The sequence below is a fragment of the Emydura macquarii genome, unplaced genomic scaffold (genome assembly GCF_026122565.2).
Source record: "Emydura macquarii macquarii isolate MOO-44397 ecotype Brisbane River unplaced genomic scaffold, CSIRO-AGI_Emac_v2 contig_318, whole genome shotgun sequence".
NCBI lineage: Eukaryota > Metazoa > Chordata > Testudines > Chelidae > Emydura > Emydura macquarii.
The window spans coordinates 12,820,828-12,846,177 of record NW_027130455.1 but is presented as its reverse complement, the minus strand read 5'-3'; the positions used below and the strand labels follow the sequence as shown (position 1 = coordinate 12,846,177).

The 25,350-nt window shown below is 39.8% G+C and overlaps 1 protein-coding gene across 4 annotated transcripts in view; it reads right to left on the bottom strand.

The window, feature by feature from the left end:
- Positions 1-25,350, bottom strand: part of PICALM (phosphatidylinositol binding clathrin assembly protein) — a 125,379-nt gene that overhangs the window by 3,495 nt on the left and 96,534 nt on the right. For 2 of the 4 annotated variants that reach the window (XM_067568757.1, XM_067568739.1), the window contains 7 exons: positions 22,350-22,457; positions 19,884-20,015; positions 19,760-19,790; positions 16,405-16,504; positions 12,032-12,055; positions 9,447-9,506; positions 7,212-7,316 (listed from right to left, as the gene is read on the bottom strand). In XM_067568757.1, the coding sequence (XP_067424858.1) occupies positions 7,212-7,316; positions 9,447-9,506; positions 12,032-12,055; positions 16,405-16,504; positions 19,760-19,790; positions 19,884-20,015; positions 22,350-22,457 (560 nt within the window). The remainder of the gene's footprint in view (positions 1-7,211; positions 7,317-9,446; positions 9,507-12,031; positions 12,056-16,404; positions 16,505-19,759; positions 19,791-19,883; positions 20,016-22,349; positions 22,458-25,350) is intronic. The other 2 variants (XM_067568745.1, XM_067568751.1) reach the window with 2 other exon arrangements.

Here is a 25,350-nt window from a genome sequence, read left to right as displayed (position 1 = left end):
CTTTAGAAATCAGAACCAGTGCAAACCGCTTGCATAGTGGACACTTATTTAGTTCTCAGTGTGCTTTATAAAACTTCAATTAAATGTATTCCTTACCGAAGTAAACTAAGTTGATATGGACTCTCTCAAATTGAATTAAGTGTTCACTACCCAAGGGGATTGCACCGATTTAGCTAAATCAGTTTCTAAACCAATGTAGTTAAATCTGCACCATTTTTCTGCATAGACATGACCAGACAATGTTTTTAGTAATTTAAAAGGTACTTTAAAAAAAAAAAACTGGCACTAAACACTTGCTTATGACCAAGTATTTCCCTGTAGAAGCAAGAATTCTAAAATAGTGGTTCTCAACCAGGGGTACATGTATCCCTGCGGGTACGCAGAGGTCTTCTAAGGGATACATCAACTCATCTAGATATTGGTCTAATTTTACAGCAAGTTATATTAAAAAAAGCACTAGAGAAGTCAATACAAACTAAAATTTCATACAGACGACTTGTTTATACTGCTCTATATACTGTACACTGAAATGTAAGTACAATATTATATTCCAATTGATTTATTTTACCATTTTATGGTGATGAGAAAGTAAGCAATTGTTCAGTAATAGTGTGCTGTGACACTTTTGTGTTTTTGACTGATTTTGTAAGCAAATAGTTTTTAAGTGAGGTGAAACTTGGGTTGCGTAAGACAAATCAGAATCCTGAAAGGGGTACAGTAGTCTGGAAAGGTTGAGAATGACAGTTTTAGAACATCTCTCCTTACTGGAAAGGGCTAAGGACCTACAAGTTCTAGCAGCAGTAACTATTTTTTTTTATAAGATTCCCAGACACTGACATTTGTCAGGCAGTTAAATCATTATTAGTTTTCAACTAACGCTGACATTTATCACACACTACTCTTTGCCAGTGATGTAGGGTGTGTTCTCTCCTTATATTTGCCCCATAGCAATGTGAACTTTTACTTTTATAAAGTGGTCTTCAGAGTTTATTCTTGGTTTCTGGTACAAGTGGTTCTGCTGATTTCAGGGTTTAGTTGTCACCAGTGCAGTAGCACACATTTAGAATTCAAGTTTAAACTTCATCAGAATATTCTTCAATATTACTGAAATCTCAGACTCCCTTTTTGAGGACATCCATACTGTTTTCCATCTTTTTCCCCACACTTAATTGGAAATCACATTCCAATCAAATTTTAATTGAAAAGGTCTTAATCATGTTCTTTTAAAAAAAATAATGACACTCCAGAACTTGATTATTATTGTCAATGAGTTTGTATCATCTCTCCGATATGCTTCCCATAAGCTGAGTGAGATCACAGACACAGCATGGAACTTGCACGTGTTAAAACTTTAAAGATTCCTGCCTTTTTAGCTTTGTTCTTCCCTTTAGCATTAGAAATTGTTAGCTTATACCCTACAATAGGCTTTCCAGGATTTGGGACATATGAATGGGAAATAATGTTATTTAAATATTTTAAAAGCCGCAAGCACTTTGCCGTGCCAAGCGTGCTGTGGCCTGACTTCATCACCCATTCTCTTCATGGTAAAACAAAATAAGGAAGGAGTGAACCTCTAACTGAATGAAAGCCCTAACAGCTCAAAAAAGCCTCGATAAATTAAGATGGTTGGGAGGTCTGTATTAACGTATAACAAGCCCAAAGTAACACCCCATTTTGAAAACTGTGTGGAGGACTGAAAGGTTTAAAGGTCTGTATCTTGTAGCTAGGTAAAGGGAGCTACAATTAGAAGTAATGTGGTGAGATTAAGAAAAGCTTAGGTTAAGTATAATGAAAAATCTGATAGTACAATCTACAAGATCCCGCATCCAGACTAAATGGGAAATATACATTGAATAAAAGACACTAACAAGATTTCTCCGGCCAATGGAGACTACATCTAAACAGGAGACAATAGTGTGTTTAGGACACAGTTTTGTACATTGTTTCTAACAACCAGAAGATCAGGCCCTAATCTAGAACACAATTTCTATAATAGTTTCTGATACAGCTAGGCCTGTCCTTGGCATCATCCACAGGTCTGGCCGACAGTTTCATTCCTCATGTAGCTGGGATTACAACCATGAAATAGTCTTTCAAAGCAACTGGAGAAATCCGCACTGCATGGGTCATTTACAACATAGGAAGATGGGAACTGCCACACTGGATCACACCAGTCCTCCATGTAACCCAGTATCCTGTCTCTGGCAGTAGTCCGTACCAACTGCTTCAGGGTAAGGTGCAAGAAACCACAGACGAGAACAGTTGTAAAATAACCTGCCCACAAGGAGAGTTGCTTCCTGACCCCCTTCTCCCCTACTATTAGAGACTGGTTTATGTCTCTTCCAAAACTCTTGGGCTTCTTAAAATCCTTACTATTAGAATTCTGGATATTCTTGTTACCATAATAAATTCTGCTCTTTTTTATATCCTATTAAACTCTTGTCAGTAATCCCATGGCAGTGAGTTCCACAGATTAGCGGTATATTGCCAAAATGCATTTTGCTTTTATGGTTTTAAACATGTCATCTTTCAGTTTCATTGAACGGTCCCTTGTTCTTGATTATGAGAAAGGGTGAACAGTTGTGCCTTATCTCCCTTCTCTATATGATTCATTATCATGCCCCCCTCTCTTCATCTCTCTATACAGTCAGTCTTTTCACTCTGTTCCTATGAGTGTTTCCTTGTCTAATTCTTATTGCCCATCTCTGAATCCTCCCCTGCCCCATAATGCTGTATCCTTTTTGGAATGGGTTGACCAGAACTGAACATAAAGTTCAGCTAAGGGCATATCATTGATTTACACAAAGATGTAGTATTTACCATGTCATTTTCCATCCCACTGTTTAACATATCCCAACATTGTTGGCTTTTTTGACCATTGCTGCACATAAAGATGTCTTCACTAAGCTGTCCACAATGATACCCAGGTCTTTTCCCCAAGTTTATACCTTATTTAGAGACCAGTTAGGCATATGTAGTTCACATTATTCCTATGTGAAATACTTTGTATTTGTCAACATTGAATTTCATCTGCCATTGTTTTGTCCATGTGCTTAGTTTTGTTAGGCCCCTCTGATGTTACTCAGTTTTCTCCAGTCTTTACTAAACTAAACTGTGCCATCATCTGCAAGTTTTGCCACCATACTGTTCACCGTCTTTTCCTTGTGAAATATACTACATAACTCCAGTCTTAATACAGAACCCTTGAGGCATCCTACTGGTTAACTTTTACCAAGATGAAAATTGATTATTCTTACTATCTTGCTATCATAGAGGCAAAGTACAGACACCATATTAGTTTTCTGGTACCTTTCCTCCTCCAAAAGTGTGGAACTTAAATTGTGGTCACTATTAATGGCCCAACTACAGCAACTTCTTGAAATGCTGTGTGCAACTCAGTCCTAAATTATGAATAGCATCTCCTCCTAGTACTTTTCAACTGTTTCAGATTGGCAAACCCTCATTTGAAGTAAAAATGTTCACAACACCCCTGTATTTACTATAAAATTGAGTTAAAAGAATATCAATATAACGAGCCTATATAATATCTCTGTGCTTGAGAGCTTGACAGAATACTTGGCCTTTAAGAGTAAGAATGTAACAGGGAGTGGGAGACTGAGATTTTCTATAAATACTTTAAATGCTTGAGGGTCATAAATTAGAAACGCTGGTTTAAAGGGTAAAGAAGCTGCACCTCTAAACTGTGCATAGTTTAATTCATTTCTCTGAACATCACTGAAGTCACCAATTATTATTTTATCAGACCTAGTTAGATATTTTGGTTGCACTGCCCTCCAAGGCATTGGTCTACATTGTCTCTCATTTCTAAGATTTTTACTGGCAGCAGCGTTGATGGAGGTGGCCAGAGACTGGAGATAAGTAAAGAGCAGTTGGTACTTAGAGTTTTAAAAAGCACTCTTGGCTATAAAAAACAGCCTAGCTGGAGACAGTACAATGCCATTTAAGTGTCATTGGGGAAAACGGAAGTGTTACACTTCCAAGGTCTTTGGGGGGTTTCTTGCACCCCAAACATGTACAAAAATTTAAGTAAAATATGATAGGCAAACCAGCGCCTTTTCTAAGGTGAGGACAACTGTGAGCACTAGTTTTGTCTGCATAGCTATTGTGGTTTTAATATAGCAAAAAAGTCACCCAAAGGGTACTGGGGTCAGTTAGACCTCCAAATTAATTATGCAGATATTCCAGCAGATTGTTTTTCATAAAATACATCAAAAGGGTCTTGGAGCTCTGCAGTACCCCAGATAAAATTTGCCTCATGTATTATCACAATAGTTCAGCACATTGAGTTTCTCTGAAGATAACACTATTAAACAGATTTTTTGGGAAGCCTATGCTTGCAAGGATGAGTTTCTGGGGAAGCCACAATTATCGATACGTTTTTTGGCAAACCCACATTTGACAGAAACTGTTGCTGGGGCAAAAGCCTCACTGTTGCATTGCACATGCACTATGCATATATTGTTTGGAGTGTGCTAAATCACACGTGGCAGAACACATCTTTGAGTGAGACACGGCTGTTTCTGAGGGACCTGGGTACAGAAATGGTGAAGTCCTGGTGAAGGAAAGATCATTGCAGCCTTGCCCCAGGGAAGCAGTGTCTAGTGTGCTGGGCACTGTACCAGAGCCTGAAAACCAGGGAAGATGTTACATCTGTTCCACATAATGAGACAGAAAAACTACACCAAAAATGTGCAGTGTCAAAAGCATCCCGGGGTCAGTGAGACCCCAACACAAATACTGTGTAGTGTGCTTCTGAATTAACTTGTTCATATTTTTATAATTCACTGGTTACACTGAAGTCAGTTTTAAATGCACCCCAGATTCAGCACACTGAAAATTTAGTTTTACACTACAAAGCCCACTTGCAATTTCTTCCCCCACCCTTCTCCCCCCAGCTTTATGGCAGACAAGACCTGCAATGTCAATGGGCATGGGGGAGAACAGTTCACAATAAATCTAAACACGTTTACTCTAGAACTGAATTCATTCAAGTGACAGAATAAATGCGCAAGAAGTTTGCTTGTTTTTAAAAGGATTGTCATTTTAGAAACTTGGTGAAAAAGAAAATGAAGTACACCTATCCTTGAGGTCCCCCTAACAGCCACATTTTCCTATTTTAAAAAAAGTCTCTTCTGACCCTTGACGCTGCATGAAAGATCCACACAAAACTGGGGATGCTGACTGACTAGATAGAAGAACAGTGATAGTGATTATAAGCAGAGGGCTGTCAAATGCCCAAAAGAAACAATGAAAGGGAAATACTATTTCTTCAGATAGAAATGTGATCTTCAGTCTGACAGTGTCCCTTCCAGATCATCAGCTCTTCTTCTACCCCGAAGGCCCCACTTCAGAGAAGAAGCTGAATGTGGCTCCCCCCTTTTGAGACAGTCAACATAGTTATTCCAATCAACCTGGGATGAGGGGCAAAGCACTACAAAATGATAAAGCCTTGCCCCTTGGAAGCGCAAGGGAACCAAGTAAAGTCAATACATCAGCAATATTAATGGTGGCAACATATCTAATAGCTTTAATTTTAAAATATGGATACTTTGTGTATATTCACATCTTCTCTCTCTGTATATGGCAATACATATCACCCCATGTTATATAATAGAGATAGTACATATATAAATGGCCCATTGTGAGCAATGGCAAAAAAGAAAAGCTCTCTGCAGCAAAAGGAGTATGCTATAGTCCACCATCACTACCACTTTCAGCTGAAAAGAAAAAGCTATCTTTGTTAACAAAAAACCTCATTTAACTGGAATGTAAAAATCAAGAGCTTCAGTATTTAATCCCACCAGCCTGTGATGATTAGACATTCCTAAATTTAAATGTCCTCTGGTATTATCAAGGTGGATATGATTTCCCCAAACCAACCTCTCCTGATGTAGAGTCCTGTCAAAGCTGGGACCAAGTGCACAGGAAAACGTCTCTCCTTAGAGCCTCTCATTCAAAATTCTATTTAACTTGAATAAGAGGATGAGATTTCTTAAGAGATGGAAAAGTGCTGTGGACTAAGCTAAAGAAGTTGCAGAGATTAAGAGAAAAAAGGGTATGAACCCAACTCCATTACTTATTGACTGTACTCAACTTTCAAAGCAAGACTTCCATCAGACAAGCCTAATATGATCACTGAAGGGGATAATATACTGGCTTCCTTTCCTCTCACATGTCTACAAAAAAGGTGAATCCCATCTTCTCAATCCATTACTCAAAATTGATGGTAAAGATTTTTTTTACTGCCAACACGAACTAGGTATCCCTCATGTATTATATCCGTACACGTATTATAACATGAATTTCTTCCCCAGGAATGATAGGGGACACAAAACAACTTGGAAAGATACAATGTCTGGCAGAACTGGGGATCCATCCAGGCTTTAAAAATCTCCACATTAGTTCTCCAAGCCCAGGACTATTTTATAGAGGTGCCATCCAGCTTTAAATTCTGCAGTTAACACAACTAGTACATTCTTCAATCAACTGTGGGGATGGCACATGCAGAAAGAGGGTGAGTGTAATCTCTGGGAGACACGGGGAGAGTGTGGTTCCTAGAGTTTGGAAAGTCCAGGCTACACTGTGTGTCACAAGATGCTGGAATCTTTCACAGATTTACAAAGTCCATACTGGGTGCCCAAATTTGACCTCTGGAAATACCTGAAAATTTGACACACACACTGCTATAATAAAAGGGCTGATGCTATATCAGCCTTGGGTTATTTTACTTTCGAAAAGCACAAGTTTAAGAATACAAGAGATAGCACTGCAGTGCAATTCAGGAGTTTATCATGAAACAAGTTTGCATAATGATGTGTTTATAGGAGAAAATGCAAAGAATATGAATGGTGAGGTACAGTGGAACACAAGCTTAGTGATTAAAGGGGATATGATTATGTAAAGCTAAAAATAGTTCCTACCACCATTCATCTAAAGGAAAGGGAAGAAAGACACCAATCACACTTCCTTCAGAGAACCGACCCTTGAGAATGCCATCCTACTTTGCTTTTGCAGAACAGGAATTTACTGACACCAAGTTTGAATAAGCAGCTGGGAACCAATCCCTTTTCTATCTAGCCCATTGGAAATGGAATCCACGTCATCACACTACAGGACAAAACCATCATTACAACCAATAGTGATGGTGTATATAAGACACACAAATATAACTATTTTGGATTTATACTCACCTGTGCTCCTGAAACAGGGCCAAAAGGGTTTGGTGGTCTCATGATAGGTTGGCTGTATATTAAAGTTGGTTGTGTCATTACTGGTACACCTCCCACCTGTGATGGCTAAAAAAATCCAGAATAGCATAGAGTTACACATCAGTTAATACAATTAAACACAGAAAGGGGGGAGGGAGAGATGGGTGAGGAGTGACTCAGCATTTGGCATGATTTAAAATGGAAAGGACTTCTGAAACTGGACTGTAAAGTTAGGGTCCCTAAAAATGAACCTTTACTTTAAAAGAACATGTTTGTGTTGGAATATAGATACTGAAGCTGTTTCTATGTAATGTTCCCCCCAAAAATTTGGAACATTGAAGCAGCTGTTTATAATAACTTTATGAATAACTTGTGATAGCACCACAAACATGGAGGCTTTGACAAAGTTCTCCCCTCTCCATCCGTCGGAGGTACAAGAAGGCAGAAGTCACATTACACAACAAGGGTATTTAACATGCAACTGCTGCAGCTGTTTTACACTTTCAAGAACTGATGAAATATGTATATAAAATACAGATAATGGGTTAATTCCCAATTTCTTTGATAGAGAAGTCTAGGTTTTCTTAAGGAGATATTGTCTGGTTAGAGTGCAGATGTAAAACTCATACATGTGGTAAGACTTTGTTTTTTGAAATTTAATTCTAATTTTATTTTCCCTGCCTCCCCCCAATCAATGCTGGGGTGTTTTTTGCATTTCATTCTGTCTTGACAATAAAAATGTGGACCAATTCTCTTCTCTTTTTAATCATATTGACCAAACTATAAGTGTTCCAATTACAGTTGAGCCATTATTCAGTGGAAAAACCTGGTACTATTAACCTCCCAATGCAGCAAAGTTCTATCCTAGGTAATTTGGTTACAATAGCCATTACCCACTAGTGGAGGTTTAACTGGATTATCTTTCTTGGAAAAGGATCCCCAGCTGTGGCAATCCTGAACAAATCTGGACTGTTTTCAGAACATGTTACTAAACCTCCTATTGCTCACAGTCCATCAGTTATGAGGCCTCCAGAACACATCATCATGCTCAGGTGATGAAAGCTTTAAACAAGTAATAGCAGCTGAATCAAAGTGGTGGAGAGTAGGCTCCTACGCAGAACTTCCATGCAATCCTTGCTTCTGTGTGTGGTACTTATATACTATGGGTAATGGGTGCCTTCTAGGTGGGGATCAGAGTGAATTAAATTCAGAAGGAATGGATAATTATCTAAGAAACCTTTAATCCTGTATTAACAATAGTATTTTTATAAATATAGTCATTGATTAAATAGTAAAAAAAATTTGGGAGAAAGATTTGTCAATTATTAAGCAGAAGAATTTGTTTAGATGTTTTTCCCTCCATTCAGGAGCAGGCCCAGTGCATGCAACTCTTTCCTTATTAAGTAGTGTGACACTTTTTCCTCTTAAAGTCTACACAGAATTGCCCCATTCATATCTGGATTAACTGAACAGGTGGGATGTCTCCACTTTTTACTATTATTTCAAAGAAGTACTTACTGTGATACAAATGCTCCTAGCATAGTACAAAAAAGGATGCATCCAAATTAAGGGTCCGTAATGAATTTATTGTGATATTTTCACCATTAGATTTTCTTGTACCATGAATTATATGGTATATAAGTCTGTAACAGTCTTACATACATGCTGGGGTGAGGGAGATTTCTATTTATTTGCATTGCTCCTTCAGATTTGAAGTTCCAGAAACAAAGATCTGACCAACAATCAATTAAATGAGTTTTCTTTCTTCATGATATTGAGTCTCCTGAAATATAGCTCTAAGTATTTCCTTAATAGTCATCCAATAAAACTCTTTTGCCTCAATAAGGACATTAAAAAGGGGAGTTCTCGGAGTAATGGAAAGATGAGGGAGAATCTAGTAAATAATGGAAGATGAACAAGGAACTTGATAACTAGTCCATGCAATATGCACTAAATGTATGGAATAAGTCACCCAGCGACTAGGTGAAGATGAAAAGGGAGACATGCATTTAAGAGCTTTAGTTTAAATTTCTGAATTAAAATGGATGAAGTGATTTAGTGGAGAATAAACAAGAGGGATTGATATTAAACCTAGTTAACATGTTCAGGCCAAATGACATATTGCTCTTAAATGCTTTATGTTTTCAGCTAACTCATAATAAAAGTAATAAGTAAATCATGTTTACAGCAAATTAAGTTACAGGAAATTTCACTAACCAGTCCATATCCCATCATTCCTGTTGGTGTGGTAGCAGGATAGGCCATTACAGGTGGTGCCTAATACCAAAAAGAAATAATATTGAACTGCATGGAAAACTGATTGAGCTGCATACATGATAATAAATTGCCTTTAAGTGTCAAATGGAGCACTGACTAGATAGCATATTGCAATATAGCAAAAAGGATGAACTGACACCTATTAGCATTTGTAGGTTTGTGTTAATAAAATGTATCTGACTTCAGATCAATGGCAACACTTATGCTTAAAGTTTCTAGAAAGACTTGACATAGGTAGAATTACAGGTTAGAACAAATCTGTTTGGATTTTGGCTCACAGTAAACTGAAGCCACACCTCTAGATATTTGAGTCCTCAGTCCAAAGAATGTGTAGAGATAGAAATATGTATGTTTTGCACTTAACAAGTAATTCAGGAAATATTTACATATAATATACACACAAATAAAATCAATATGATTATATGAAAAGTGAATATTGCCTGAATCCTGTGAAGTACAGAACTTATTACTTATTTTACTCAAGTAACTGTGGCCAGGTAATTCTAAAAATGGAACCAAACAAAGGCCGTATTACTGCTGCTGTAGTAAAAACATCAGAAGTTCTTTCTTTCCAAACCAGGCTACAGATACACTAGGGCTTTCAAGGGGTTCTCCATTACCTCAGCACTGATACAGCTACACCAGTCCTAGCAATAGTGGGAGTTCTAGTGCAGGCTGGCTTTCAGTGTTTTACAGCCTGTTGCCTAACCCCATTCATAATAGGTCTAGATGACATGGTAACACAGTGTCAGTGGCTGGTCACTGGTGGAATTGCACCAGCACTACAGCAATGGTAGGAGACAGCCCTAAAAATCCCAGTGTAGACATGGCCCCGCAATATTTAAAAGTGGGTACAGAACATTGATCTGCTACTCTAAAATGAATTTCTCTTCAGTTTGTTAGGAATACCCTAGTTTCTACAATGAATTCAAATGTGGTAAATCACTACTAACACCATTCAGCATATATAAATTAACATGAGCACGTGACAGCTTTTGTAAAGTGGAAGAATGAAACTGGCATGCCTGTTCTAGGCTTTATCTCTTTCAAAAGCAAACTGACAATGTATCCTCTATTATTTAAAAAATGCAATGCATATAAAAACCCCTGATACCTCTTAGAAAGTGGAAGGAGGCAAAATATATATTCTGTTTAAAAACAATTCTGCATACTTCTAATTCCTTCGTCTTTCCACCTTCCAGTCCTCCTGACCTTATTTACTAGGACAAACTTTTGCATGGAGACAAGAATTTTGTCTTCCAAGACATTATCTAGTTGAGTATTTATAAAGTGCTAATGGACTGTGGTATCTAGGGATCTTCATCTGCTCTACCTCCTGTTAATCCCTCACTTAAAAAATTAATAATGCTCTGTTTCTGACATCCCAGTTTTTTGCTGTGGAAATTATAATTCATGATACTACCAGAAGATTTGAACGAGATGATAAATTCCAAGATCATGCCTTCATGCATGTCTCTTGTATTACAAAGATCTTATTTTGGAAGAGACTCCCAAGGAAAGTGGTGGAATCATTATTACTTGTGACATTCAGAATTACACTGGAGAAAGAAGATACATTGTAGGGAACAATATTCCACAGGCAGGTAATTTCACCCCCACAACCCAGCTCCAAAAGTGTGATATAAGCAGGACTATTTCTAAACAGAACATTACTTTTCTGAGGTATCAGTTGCTCTTTAATATGCACTAGCCAATGGTAATGTGCATTCTAGCAATTATGAGAATAGGGTTCACTGTTCCAAGAATTACTTAGATTGTACAGTAACTTTCTAAATATTATTCACAATTCTAAAAGCTTTGAACATTCTTTAAATCATTTATGTTATACGTATGTGCACACATACATATATACGCACAAATGCTTGCTAAATAAGTATTTTTATAGAATGATCCCATACAAACTTTACATCTTCCACTGTTAAAATTATCCCACAATGAAAATTGCATACCGGAAAAGACCAATATTGTTGAAATACAAAAAAGATTATCTGTGAATAAGACTGCATTCCTCAAAGAAAACAATGCATCCGTTTATAAACATAAGCATCAGCTGGGATTTTCTTTTAGTTTAGTTGAACATTAATGACATATTGGTCTCCCCCCACTTGAAATCAAGATCTATAATAAACGTGAATAAAGTGCCAATTATAACAGAAGCCTGTGAGATTTCATGCAGTTATTCAAACACAAACAACTTATCTTCATTCAAACTTTACCAGATGCACTGAAGGCAGCACAGACACAGACCCCAGCTATCTGGCAGCAAATGACAGTTTTAAGCAAGGAAAAAAAAATCTCAGTATTTCCCATGCTATCATTCGAGTCAAGAGCCTGCAGAACACCCATGAGATTTGTATATGCTAGGAAAAGCTCAGATCTTCTGCACACCAAAGATCTTTATGAGAAATGTGTAATAGCAGGAAGGTTATGAGATTCTGCTACAGCAGTGGTTAATATAGCATGCCAATTGATTGCAAAAAAGGCTGAGTTTTTTTTTCACTTACGTATTGTGGAAAATGCATGCCATTCTGTATTTCCCAGGGAGAATAATTACATAATGCAATAACACTGGATTAGAAACAAGTACTTACACAACAGAATATACACAGATAGCATTTTAGTTCATAAGTACACAATGTCTGCCCTAAAAAAAATTTTATAATCCAAGTCATTGAATAAATCTGTTAAGCGACACTGTCAAGGTTGATGGATTTTCATACCTGTTTGCATAATCCATTTACTTTGTGTGTTTATTTTCCAAAACCAAATTCTTCCTTGTTTTCAAAAGTTTATCAAGCAGCAGCAGAGCACTTAGAAGCAACTCTACAATAAATAGACTAGTAGACAAAGTGGAGAAGAATCTGATGAACAAATCAATTTCCAATTTCATCCTTCTAAGTTTTTTCAAACAATTAAATAGTGAGTAAAAGGATTTGTATAAAGCAAGATACCTTGACAGTGTCTTTAAATATTAACAAAAGAACTGGTTAGAAATGGAATGATATGTTACAAGATGCACATAAAAATATCACATATTTTGCTATGACAACAATTAACTTATCTTCAAGCACACAAGAAATATCCAACTGCTAGCAAGTCACTCAGGTTGTAGGTGAGTATTAGTACTAGTGGCTGTAATGGCTGTAATGTCTACAACCACCAGTACTAGTGGCTGTAATGTCTACAACCACCAGTACTAGTGGCTGTAATGTCCACCTAAAACCTACATAAAAGAGCTGAGTTGGCAGCTGCCACCCAAAATGAGAACAGGTAGATGACCTGAAAAGAGAGAGTGTTTCTCTTTCCAAATCTGTAAAAAATCATGTTGTTTTACATTGCTAAATCACTCAAAAATCATGTCACACTGTTTGATGTAAGGGATCCAAACACTTGTTTTGTTATGTTTCCTATGCTTGTATACTATTCTCCAGTTTGTGGTAAAAGGGAGAGTAGGATTTACCTGAGTCCGTCCCATCAGCATTACTGGGAGCTACTCAAGTATATCTTTCCCTCCCTCTTTCAACACATATTAATGGATGGGAGAACAAACCATTTTGGTAAAAATGCATACGTGACCCACATTTCATGTTATCTGTAATAAGGTTGTAAACTAGAGAAAACTCAGATTGGTAACTGAAGGTTTTAAGGGGAGACGTATTAAAAGCAAGTACATACTTCAGGATGTGACTGTACTAATTGTACACATTTCTAATGCACCACTTCCCACCACCTCAGGTAGCAGAAGATGCACTACTTCCTGCTTCGTGTTGCAGGGCAAGCTCAGTGTTGTGACATATAGCAGTGATTTTCAACCTGGGGGTCCACAGTTTATGTCTAAGGGTTATGACAAAAGACTATGTCTGCAAAAGGTTGTCATTACCATAGAACAGTGATTTTCAAACGGTTCTGTGGACCTCTGGGGGCCCGTAGACTATGTCTAAGATTTCCAATGGGGTCCACACCTTCATTTGAAATTTTTTAAGGGTCCACAAATGAAAAAGTTGAAAACCGCTGACATGCAGATTCACCACACACTACTGTATCTAAAGAAAGAACGGTTACTTACCTTGTAACTGTTCTTCGAGATGTGTTGCTCATGTCCATTCTCAATTAGGTATGTGTGCAAGTCACATGCACCGGTACCAGAAATTTTTCCCCTACTGGTACCCATAGGACTGGCTCTAGTGCCCCCTGCAGAGGCACGCATATGCACCCACATATAGGCACTGCCGCCCACCCCTCCCCCACTTCCTTCTTGCTGGAACTCCGACTGAGGGGAAGGAGGATGGGTGTGGAAACGACATGAGCAACATATTTTGAAGAAAAACAGCTATGAGGTAAGTAACCGTTCTTTGTTCTTTGAGTTCTTGCTCATGTCCATTCTCAATTAGATGATTCACCAGCAGTGTCCCTGGAGACGGGCAGGAGTTCATGGATGTGACACTTGAAGCACCGCTCTGCCGAAGCCAGCATTGTCCCGAGCTTGCTGCGTTATGGCATACTGGGATGTGAAGGTATCTACCGATGACCAGGTAGCAGCTCTGCAGATGTCCTGTATTGGGACATATGCCTGGAAGACTGCTGCTGATGCCTGGGCCTTTGTTGAGTGGGCCGTTAGAGATGTCGGAGGTGCAACTCCAACCTGCTCATAACCAGCCCGGATACAGACGGTGATCCACTTTGAAATTCGCTGCTATGACACCAGCAGCCCCTTCATCCGATCCACAATCACAATGGAGAGTTGTGTAGAGCGATGGAAGGCTTTGGTTCTCTCAATATAGAATGCTAAGGCTCTTCTCACGTCGAGGGTATGCAGGTGCCTCTCCTCAGTGGAGTTGTGAGGCTTGGGACAGAAGACCAGCAGGAATATGTCCTGGTTGAGGTGAAAATGAAAGACCACCTTTGGTAAAAAGGCCGGGTGCGGTCATAGTTGAACCTTATCCTTATAAAAAATAGCATAGGGAGGCACTGAGGTCAATGCTCTAATCTCCAAAACCTGCCTTGCAGATGTAAAAGCTACCAGAAATGTGACCTTCCAGGATAGGTGCATAAGGGAACACGAGGCTAGGGGCCCAAAGGGAGGCCCAATGAGTCTAGAAAGGACCAGATTCAGATCCCATTGGAGAGAGGGAACTCGCATCGGTAGAAAGAGTTTCTCCAAGCTCTTGGGGAATCTGGCTATCATCTTGTGTGAAAAGATTGTTCTACCATCCACAGGAGGGTGAAATACCGATATGGCCGCCAAATGGACCTTAATGGATGAGAAGGCCAATCCCCCTGCTTCAAAAGGAGCAGGTAGTCCAAAATCATTGGGACTGTGGTCTCCATTGGAGAAACACCTTGGTCAGCCACCCAGCAGAAGTGTTTCCACTTAGCCGGGTAAGATCTAGTGGAAAGCTTTCTACTCTCTAGTAGGATCCACTGGACTTGGGTTAAACAGGCTCGCTCCTCCTGGTTCAGTCATGGAGCATCCATGCCATCAGATGTAGGGAGGCCAGACCGGGATGGAGCAGGCAACCTTGATCCTGGGACAAGAGGTCCGGTTGCACCAGGAGTGCCCATTGCCGGGACGCTGCCAGTTCGAGTAGCATCCCGGACCAATGCTGTCGGGACCATGCTAGAGCCACTAGGATGACCCATGCTTTGTCCCTCTTTAGAGAACTTTGCGGATTAATGGTATTGGCGGGAAGGCATACATGAAATTCCCTGACCAGGAGAGGAGAAAGACATCAGTCAGTGAGCCATCGCTGAGCCCTTGGTGAGAACAGAACTGACTGCATTTTCTGTTGTCTGGTGGCAAAGAGGTCCACGCAGGGATTGCCCCACCTCTGGAAGATGCAAGAGGCCACCTCCGGGTGGAGGAACCACTCGTGGTGAGAGCAAAAAGACCTGCTGAGGCGGTCTACTCTAGTGTTGTTGATCCCCAGGAGACGAACTGCCTCCAAGTGAATGCCGTGACTGATACAAAAGTCCCATAACCATATGGCCTCCTGGCACAGGGCCGGGGACCAGGCCCCGCCCTGTCTGTTAATATAGTACACAGAGGCCATGTTGTCCGTGAGTACCTGCACTATCTTGTTAGAGAGTTGTGGCAGGAAAACCGTGCGGCCTAGGTGAATTGCCCTGAGTTCCCTGACATTGATGTGCAACGCCATTTCCCTTGTAGTCCAGGTGCCCTGGGTGCTGACTACTACAATTAACTATTTACACAAGAACAAGAAGAAAACCACTAGGTTCGTACAAAACTTGTGAGAGCAAGAGACATTCCAGCACTGTCACTGGCGGTAAGAAGGAATTGGGGGAGGAGGGCCGGCAGTGCCTATATGTAAGCGCATATGCGTGCCACTGCAGGGGGCACTAGAGCCAGCCCTATAGGTACCACTAGGGGAAAAGTTTCCGGCACCGGTGCATGCACACATACCTAATTGAGAATGGACATGAGCAAGCACTCGAAGAACAAGAAGTATATTTCCACACTTCAATACAGCATTCAGAATGAAGAGTAGCCCCAACAACCACCACTATTTCTAAAAGGTCGAGGTACTCTACTCAAATTACTAAGGATCTGATGTTCTACAAACCTAAGTTTCTGCTCTAGCAATACTTTTAGTTTACAGTATGAATTCACACTCATGTTACAGAATAAGTCAGATGCAATAAAACTGTATACCAGACAAGTGGCAAATAATCTAAATGAAGTTGGCCATTCAGTTACCTGTTATTACAGCAATATACCTTCTTAAACTGATCATTTATTCAAACAATCTTCATAACCTGTCTCCACTGTAATGACAGATCGCATCCACACCTTTATATAACGTTTGTCTATACTTCAAGTTATACAGATCTCACTACTTCAGAATCTTCATTCACTTACAATTGTTGGAGCATTCCATGCAGTTGTAGGTGCAACCTTGGGCTGCCAGTTGGAACCACCAGTTAATTTCTTTTCACCTGGCTGGGTCCAATTTACATCACTTCAAATAAATGTTTAAAGAAAGCGTTAGAAAAACACTGGATTTTCTTTGCACCATCCTCAGATACAGTACAGTAAATCTACATGAATGCTGATTCCTCAAGAGCTTAATCACCAAACGAAGTTGTACAGTCACAATAAGCCTGGTCTTGACTAGGAAAACATAGGTCAGGTTCAACTGCCATAAGCTAGCTACGACTGACCTAAACTCAACGACTCTTCCTAGCCTAGATGCACTGTAACACCATTAGACCACTTCTTACAGATCAAACTATAGCTTGGGCAGGAGCAAATGTGTACGAATTGCTGGATGGTCTCCGGGCTAGAACAGCGTTTGTGTACAGACTGCCAGCCCCAGAGCAGCCCTAACTGGATCGACAGGACTGCTTTCTTTGCAGTGGTGCTTGAGTTGCTGAGGTTAATTGTGTTTGATGCTAAATACAATATCAAAGCTGATGACAATTATTCTGGATCAGGAGTTCAATTCTCTCCTACTGGCCCATCGCAACCCAGATTTTTTAAACTTCACAGGATACTATGAAGCTAATTTTATTTCAGATGTTTGGAAAGAGGGTCTTCAAGGAAGATTTGGTAGGGGAAGTAGAAGTAGGTGGCACCAGTGACCATGAGACGGTCGAGTTCAGGATCCTGACAAAAGGAAGAAAGGAGAACAGCAGGATACGGACCATGGACTTCAGAAAAGCAGACTTTGACTCCCGCAGGGAGCTGATGGGCAGAATCCCCTGGGAGGCTAATATGAGGGGGAAAGGAATCCAAGAGAGCTGGCTGTATTTTAAAGAAACCTTATTGAGGGTGCAGGAACAAACCATGCTGATGTGCAGAAATAATAGCAAATATGGTAGGCGCCCAGCTTGGCTTAACAAAGAAGTCTTTGGTGAGCTTAAACACAAAAAAGAAGCTTACAAGAAGTGGAAGCTTGGTCACATGACTAGAGAGGATTATATAAATACTACTCAAGCATGCAGGAATGAAATCAGGAAGGCTAAAGCACAATTGGAGGTGCAGCTAGCAAGGGATGTGAAAGGGAACAAGAAGGGTTTCTACAGGTATGTTACCAACAAGAGGAAGATTAGGGAAAAGTGTGGGCCCCTTACAGAATGGGGGAGGCAGCCTAGTGACAGAGGATGTGGAGAGAGCTGAGGTACTCAATGCCTTTTTTGCCCCTGTCTTCACAGACAAGGTCAGCTCCCAGACTACTGCATTGAGCGGCACAGAACAGGGAGGAGGTGAACATCCCTCAGTGCTGAAGGAACAGATTCAGGACAATTTAGAAAGGCTGGATGTACATAAGTCCATGGGGCCAGATGTAATGCATCTGAAGGTGCTGAGGGAGTTGGCTGATGTGATTTCAGAGCCATTGGCTATTATCTCTGAAAGCTCGTGGCAACTGGGGGAGGTCCCTGATGACTGGAAAAAGGCAAATCTAGTGCCCATCTTCAAGAAAGAGAATCCAGGGAACTACACACCAGTCAGCCTCACCTCAATCCCTGGAAAAATCATCGAGCAGGTCCTCAAGGAATCCATATTGAGGCACTTGGAAGAGAGGAAGGTGACCAGGAACAGTCAACATGGATTCACCAAGGGCAAGTCATGCCTGACCAACCTGATTGCGTTCAATGAAGAGGTGACTGGCTCTGTGGATGTGGGGAAAGCGGTGGACATGATATACCCTGACTTTAGCAAAGCTTCTGATACAGTCTCCCACAGTATTCTTATCAGCAAGTTAAAGTAGTACGGGTTGGATGAATGGACTATAAAATGGACAGAGAGCTGGCTAGATCATGGGGCTCAATGGGTAGTGATCAATGGCTCGATGTCTAGCTGGCAGCTGGTAACAAGTGGAGTGCCCCAGGGGTTGGTCCTGGAACCAGTTTTGTTCAACATCTTCATTAATGATCTGGAGGATGGGGTGAATTGCACCCTCAGCAAGTTTGCAGATGACACTAAGCTAGGGGAATGGTAGATACCCTGGAAGGTAGGGATAGGATACAGAGTGACCTAGACAAATTGGAGGATTGGGCCAAAAGAAATCTGATGAGGTTCAACAAGGACAGATGCAGAATCCTGAACTTAGGACAGAAGAATCCCATGCACTGCTACAGACTGGGGACTGATGGGCTAGGCAGCAGTTCTGCAGAAAAGGACTTGGGGGTTACAGTGGATAAGAAGCTGGATATGAGTCAGCAGTGTGTCCTGGTTGCCAAGAAGACTAATAGCATATTGGGCTGCATTAGTAGGAGCATTGCCAGAAGATCGAGGGAAGTGATTATTCCCCTCTATTTGGTAATGGTGAGGCCGCATTTGGAGTATTGGGTCCAGTTTTGAGCCCCCCACTAAAAAAGGATGTGGACAAGTTGGAGAGAGTCCAGAGGAGGGCAACAAAAATTATTAGGGGGCTGGAACACAAGACTTATGAGGAAAGGCTGAGGGAACTAGGCTTGTTTAGTCTGCAAAAGAGAAGAATGAGGGGAGATTTGATAGCAGCCTTTAACTACCTGAAAGGGGGTTCCAAGGAGGAAGGAGTTCGGCTGTTCTCAATGGTAGTAGATGACAGAAAAAGGAGCAATGGTCTCAAGTTGCAGTGGGGGAGGTCTAGGTTGGATAATAGGAAAACGTTTTTCACCAGGAGGGTGGTGAAGCACTGGAATGGGTTACCTAGGGAGGTGGTGGAATCTCCATCTTTAGAGGTTTTTAAGCTGCGGCTTGACAAAGCCCTGGCTGGGATGATTTAGCTGAGGTTAGTCCTGCTTTGAGCAGGGGGTTGGACTAGATGACCTCCTGAGGTCCCTTCCAACTCTAATCTTCTATGATTCTATGTGTTGAAGTCCGTTATGGAGCCGCTAGTTATTGTAAGCATACATTGTAATACTAAAAAGTACATACTGAATGACCAATAAACTATATATTTTGTGAAGTTCATTCACTAAATAAGAATAATAGGCAGCAAGCTCGAGAGGAATTAACACAGTAAAAGGAATCAAAAAGCCCTGAACTCTAATCCCAGCTCTGTTGTTGCTGACCTGCTCCCACCCCACACGAAGCGGTGGGTCAAGTCACTTCTCCTATGTTTCAATTTCCTCATCTACAAAATGGAGATAATATTCATTTACCTCAGAGGTGCTGTAAAGATTGGTATGCATACAGTGATTATCAACATGAAGTGTTAAGTACTATCAAGAATAAGCAGTTAAAAATCCAAGAAATTTGCCAAGTTTGATTAAAGACAAACACTCACTTTTTAGTAGTTCCATTTCCAATGCCCAAATCTGACACAGAAGGAGAAAAACATTATTGAAATAGCCTATTTATTTTATAGAATTAAACAGACACTTATCTTAAGATTTCCAACAAATACTTACTGCCTACAAGGTTGGCTAAAGATGAATCCAGATCATCTGACACTAGCTTGTTTGGTGGCAGCTTGGCAACCAGAAGACTCTGGTTTTGAGAGGTCACTGTTGGTTTTAGGAGTCCACCTAATTCATCAAAGCCTAGAAATGATAAAACACATGGAACAGGCCTTAAAACTTGAGGCTTCCACTGAAGATCAGATTACACATTTATCCTGAGGGAAGGCAGTGAGTCTAACAAAATATTGGTTGAAAATATGGAAGATTGAATCACGTGTTGTGTAAAATTACAGTATATGAAGGGACTAACGCCATTATACCTCAACTGCAAATAGGGATATTAATGGCAGAGAAGAATAACTGCTTTGAGACTGAGCCTCATAAGACTGAACTTTGTGTGTGAGAAAATCCCATTGACTGCAATGCAAATTCTAGGCATGGAAGGTTTTCAGGAGAGCATCTATAGTTTTAAAGGTCAAAACTCCTCCAGGTTTTCCAGTTGCAGAATTTTTTTATTTATTTATTTTTTTTTAAAGGGCACAGGAATGCGAACCCAAATATGCGTAAAATCCCATCAAGCAGAAAAGATTTAACTTCTGGGTGCTCAAAAGAATCAAAGGTACTCAGTGTAAATCCAATTTCTCTGTTAAGTGTGTATTGGCTTTGGCAATTCACTATCTTGATCTTAAAACAATTGTGCCCGAAAAAGAAAATTAAGCTCCAAATTATTTAAACACGAACAAACAAACAAACAAAAAATAATCAGAAATTAGATCTGAAAGTTTAGGTTAAATATTAACCTTAGGTTAATTAATAAGAAGGAAGGTCCACTCATGGATCAGTAACTGGTCAAAAGATAGGAAACAAAAGGTAGAAATAAACAATTTTCACAGTGGAGAGAGGTAAATAGCGGGGATCCCCAAAGACCAATGCTGTTCAACATATTCATAAATGATCTTGAAAAAGGGCAAAGACTGCAGTCAATACAAAATTACTCAAAATAGTTAAGTCCAAAGCTGACTGCAGAATTATAAAGGGATCTCACAAAACTAGGTGACTGGACAACAAATTGGCGAATGAAATTCAATGTTGATAAATGCAGAGTAATGCACATTGGAAAACAATCCCAACTATTCATAGAAAGTGATGGGGTCCAAATAAACTGTTACCACTCAAGTAAGAAATCTTGGAGTCGTCATGGATAACTCTCTGAAAACATCTGCTCAATGTACAGCAGCAGTCAGATAACAGACTATTAGAATCCATTAGGAAAGCAAGACAAAGTAAGAAAGAAAATATAATGCCACTATATAAATCCATGTTATGCCCACACTTTGAATACTGCATGCAGTTCTGGACGCCCCATCTCAAAAAAGATATATTAGAATTGGAAAAAGCAACAAAAATGATGAGGGGTATGGAAGAGCTTCCATACAAGGAGAGGTTAAAATGACTGGGATTTTTCTGCTTAGAAAAGAGACAAGTAAGGGGATACATGACAGAGATCTATAAAATCATGAATGGGGGGAGAAAGTGAATAATGAAGTGTTATTTACCCCTTCACATAAACACAAGAACCAGAGATCACCCAATGAAATTATTAGCCAGCAGGTTTTAAACAAAGGTAAGGAAATACTTCTTCAACAACACAGTCAGCCTATGGAATTTGTTGCCCAGGAAAGCTGTAAAGGCCAAAAGTATAACAAGCTTCAAAAAAAGAATTAGATAAATTTATGGAAGATAGGTTCATCAAGGGCTATTAGTCAAGATGGCTAGAGATGAAATCCCATGCTCTGGGTGTCCTTAAACTTCTGACTGCCAGAAGCTGCGTCTGGACAACAGGGGATGCATCACTCGATAACTGCCCTGTTCTGTTCATCCCTCCGAAGCATCGGGCACCAGCCACTGTCAGAAGACAGGATATTAGGCTAGACAAACCACTGGTTTGATCCAGTACGGCCATTATGTTAAACAGTGTATAAAAATGCCTTTTAATTTAATAGCACTATGCAGTGGAGAGAGAACATTACTTTGTATTTCATGGCTTATTAGATCAAATAATTGTATAGCCTTTTGATCAGGTAGGTAATTAGGGCCCCCGTTCTGCAAATATTTATGCATGTGCTGAATTTTATGAGCCTACTCCCAACTGAAGCTAGTAAAAATAATGTGTGAAGTTACTTGCATGCGTTTGCGGGATCAAGGTCTAAATAAAAAAGTGATTCTAAATATTATAGAATAATTCCTACAGAAATACTCAGTAGAAAGGAGGAGAAGCCCTTTAATTAGCAAAATACAAAAAAAAGACATCCAAAGTAAGTGAAAGATGCTGCCACTGAAAGTTAAACTCAAATTTGCATTCACTTGCTGGAGTCTCATCACAGCCGTCTGCATTTGTTCACATCAGGAGAGTTACCTTCCACAGATGCCAAATGATTTGTTACCTACATTAATATTAATGAAAGCTTCTCTTACCACCAGAATCTAAGACAACATTAGAAGATTTGTTTCCAAACACAGACTCAAAGTCAACATTAAGGCCAGCTGAGGGCTGTGGTTGAGCAACAGGAGAAGGAGTGAACCCTGAAAAAAATATAAAGAGTAAAAATGGATTATATAGCAATTATTCCATAACTTTACTTTCTGTGTAAAAGAAGATATGCCAAACCATGTGCATAGACTGCAGCTACTGGATAATGCTCAAACGATTGAATAAGCAAGTGTATGGAAAAAACCTGCTAAGGCTCAGATCACTCCCTGAAATAGAAAAGCACACAGGAAAGAATCTGGATAGTGGTTTGCTACAAGTAATTTTTTCCAAATCAGTCTTCCTTCCTTTGAAAGGGGCAGCCTTTTTATCCCCAAACAGATCCCCAGTAGGCAAGGTCAGCAATATATAGGCACAGAATCCCAAGACACCATTAACTCTTTTTTGGTGAGAGTTAGAGCATGTCTCCACAATGGTCACTACAGAAGTACAGCTGCACCATGATAGTATAGCGATACTTTCCTACATCAATGGAAGGGGTTTTTCTATCTACTTCATCTCCGCGAACAGCAGTTGATGGAAAAATTCTTCCATCAATCTAGCCACATTTCCACCGGGGGGTTAAATCAGCTTAACTATGGGCTCAAGGATGTGAATTTTTCACAACCCTGTACAACATAGCTAGGTCAATCTAAAATTTTAAGTGTAGACCAGGGCTAAATAACGTACAGCTTTTTTCCTCCCCATTACTCATAGCCACCACCACCACACACTCACATAAAGGGAAGGTGGGTGGGTAGAGGATCCTCCTCAAGTTTAACACTGTTCAGATAATCTCCCCTCCAAATTCTCCCCATTGTCTCTACGGTAACAGGTGGAGTGCGACTACTAAACAGCGTAGTTTTATTGCAGCAAATCACATTCCTAAGACAGATGTCTCACTAATGTACAAACAAAAACAATCTATTGTGAGACAACTGGTAATTGAATCTACTTAGACATTGTTACTACCAATATTTTTATAATGTCTGTTCAGTTATTTGATACAATTCTATGTGGAAGGCAGTAGTAGTATGTCTAGTAGTTAAGGAAGGGGCTGGGAGTCAGACCCAAGTTCTAATTTCAGTTCTTCCACTAACTGTGACTAGTCAGAGGCTACACAACCTCATTTCCTGTGTGTGCATCTGTAGAACAGATAACGACTGCCTCTCTCACATGTTGCAACAATTATTTAATGTTTGTACACCACCACTTTGGAAGCTTAACGTACTATTAAGTACTAGGTAATAAGTGAAGGTTTATGACCTAGTTCAGTATATTAAGTACAGGAACCTAAAACCAAAATTGATACTGAGTTCTATTTGAAGTGTATATTGAAAGAGTTTCCGTTTTAGTCAGGCAGATAAAGTACTAAGATAATTCTATTGTATGAAAGGCACCATAAAAAAAATGAGAATTTTAAAACTTGTTTCCCTGACCAGGGTAACATTAGCAGATCTGGTTTTTATACCACAGAGTAAAGGAATGGAGATTTGACAAGATTGTGTTTACGTAGTCATAAAATTATCTTAATCAAAAGAAATAATTGATTAAAGACCATACTTTTTTTGGTTTCATTTTTCTTACTTCTTGTTTGCTAAAACGTATCCGTTTACCTACAGTGAAAAACCATTTCACCTAAAAAAATTAGTGTTCAAAGTTATTTTTTTCCCTTTGACAAAATTTAAACCTTTTGGAGAAATAAAATTTTAGTTACCACACTATTTTAACTGCCTTAAAGGAACACATAGTTAAGTTGAAGCTAAACCACTAATAAAGAGCCACAGAACTTCTAGACAGCTAATTACTATTCCTTTTTTATTCAAAAGCAACTTTAAACACTGCGTTTATAGCAAGACAAGGGAAGTGTATTTCAGGGATTTCAAATTTTAGTGAGGAATCCATCTGGCAGGATACATTGTGGCTCTTTTTAAAGAATCTTTGCATAAACAGAAAGATTGATTTAAATAAAGGCTATGCTTTCATTTTAGAAAATAAGTCTGCTTCTGCAAGCCAAGTCCCCTGCTCTCATACTTCAGGGATTTTTCAGCTGTAGGAAATAAATCAAGTAAACAGTATTAGGGACTCATCCATTTGTGACTGTGTAGTAGGGGAGGGCAGTTTTACTCCTGAGTTTCTGCCACCAGCCCAGTCAACTATTCACCTAGAGGGGTATTTTGAAGTTTTTAGCAAGGGAGGAGGGAAAAAGCCAACTTTAAAACCTTAAGCGAGTTTGTGTCTAAGCAAATAATAATCCCACTGGAAAGATGAGAAAGCAGGAGTTGGCAATAACCAATGATTTTGCATGTTTGTCTTGATAGAGAGTAAGCTTTTTGCTTTGTGTTGCTTCTTCACTAGCCTTGAAATGTGCATAGAAGAATTCTAACTAAACAGATGGGGTGGGGGGAGTGCATCCTGGAAAGCAGTGACACTGAAAAAGATATGGGGGTCAAGAGGATAATCAGTTGAACAGGAGTATGATGCTGCAGTCAAGACAGCTAACGTGGTCCTGGGATGGATAAACAGGGGAATCTCAACTAGGAGAAGAAAGGCTGTTTTACCTCTGTATTCGGCACTAGTAGCACTAGCTGCTGGAATACTGCATCCACAAATCAAGAAGGATGTTGATAAAAGGGAGAGGGTTCAGAGAAGAGCCACAAGAATAATTAAAGGATTAAAAAACAAGCCTCATAGTGATAGAACTCAAGGACCTCAATCTATTTATCTTAACAAAAGAAGGTTATGGGGTGACTGACGGGGTACTCCGGGGCACAACCTAAAAACTGTGGCAACATAGTGCCCTCTTCACTCTCTAGCCTGGGCTGTCCCTCACAATAAATGCCTTGCTAGTGACAAGCAGCAAGCCCCTTCAGGCACCGTTGTCACCTAGCCCAACAGCACACAGAGCACCATAACCAGCTAGATAGCATGTATGTTAACTTGGGTTGC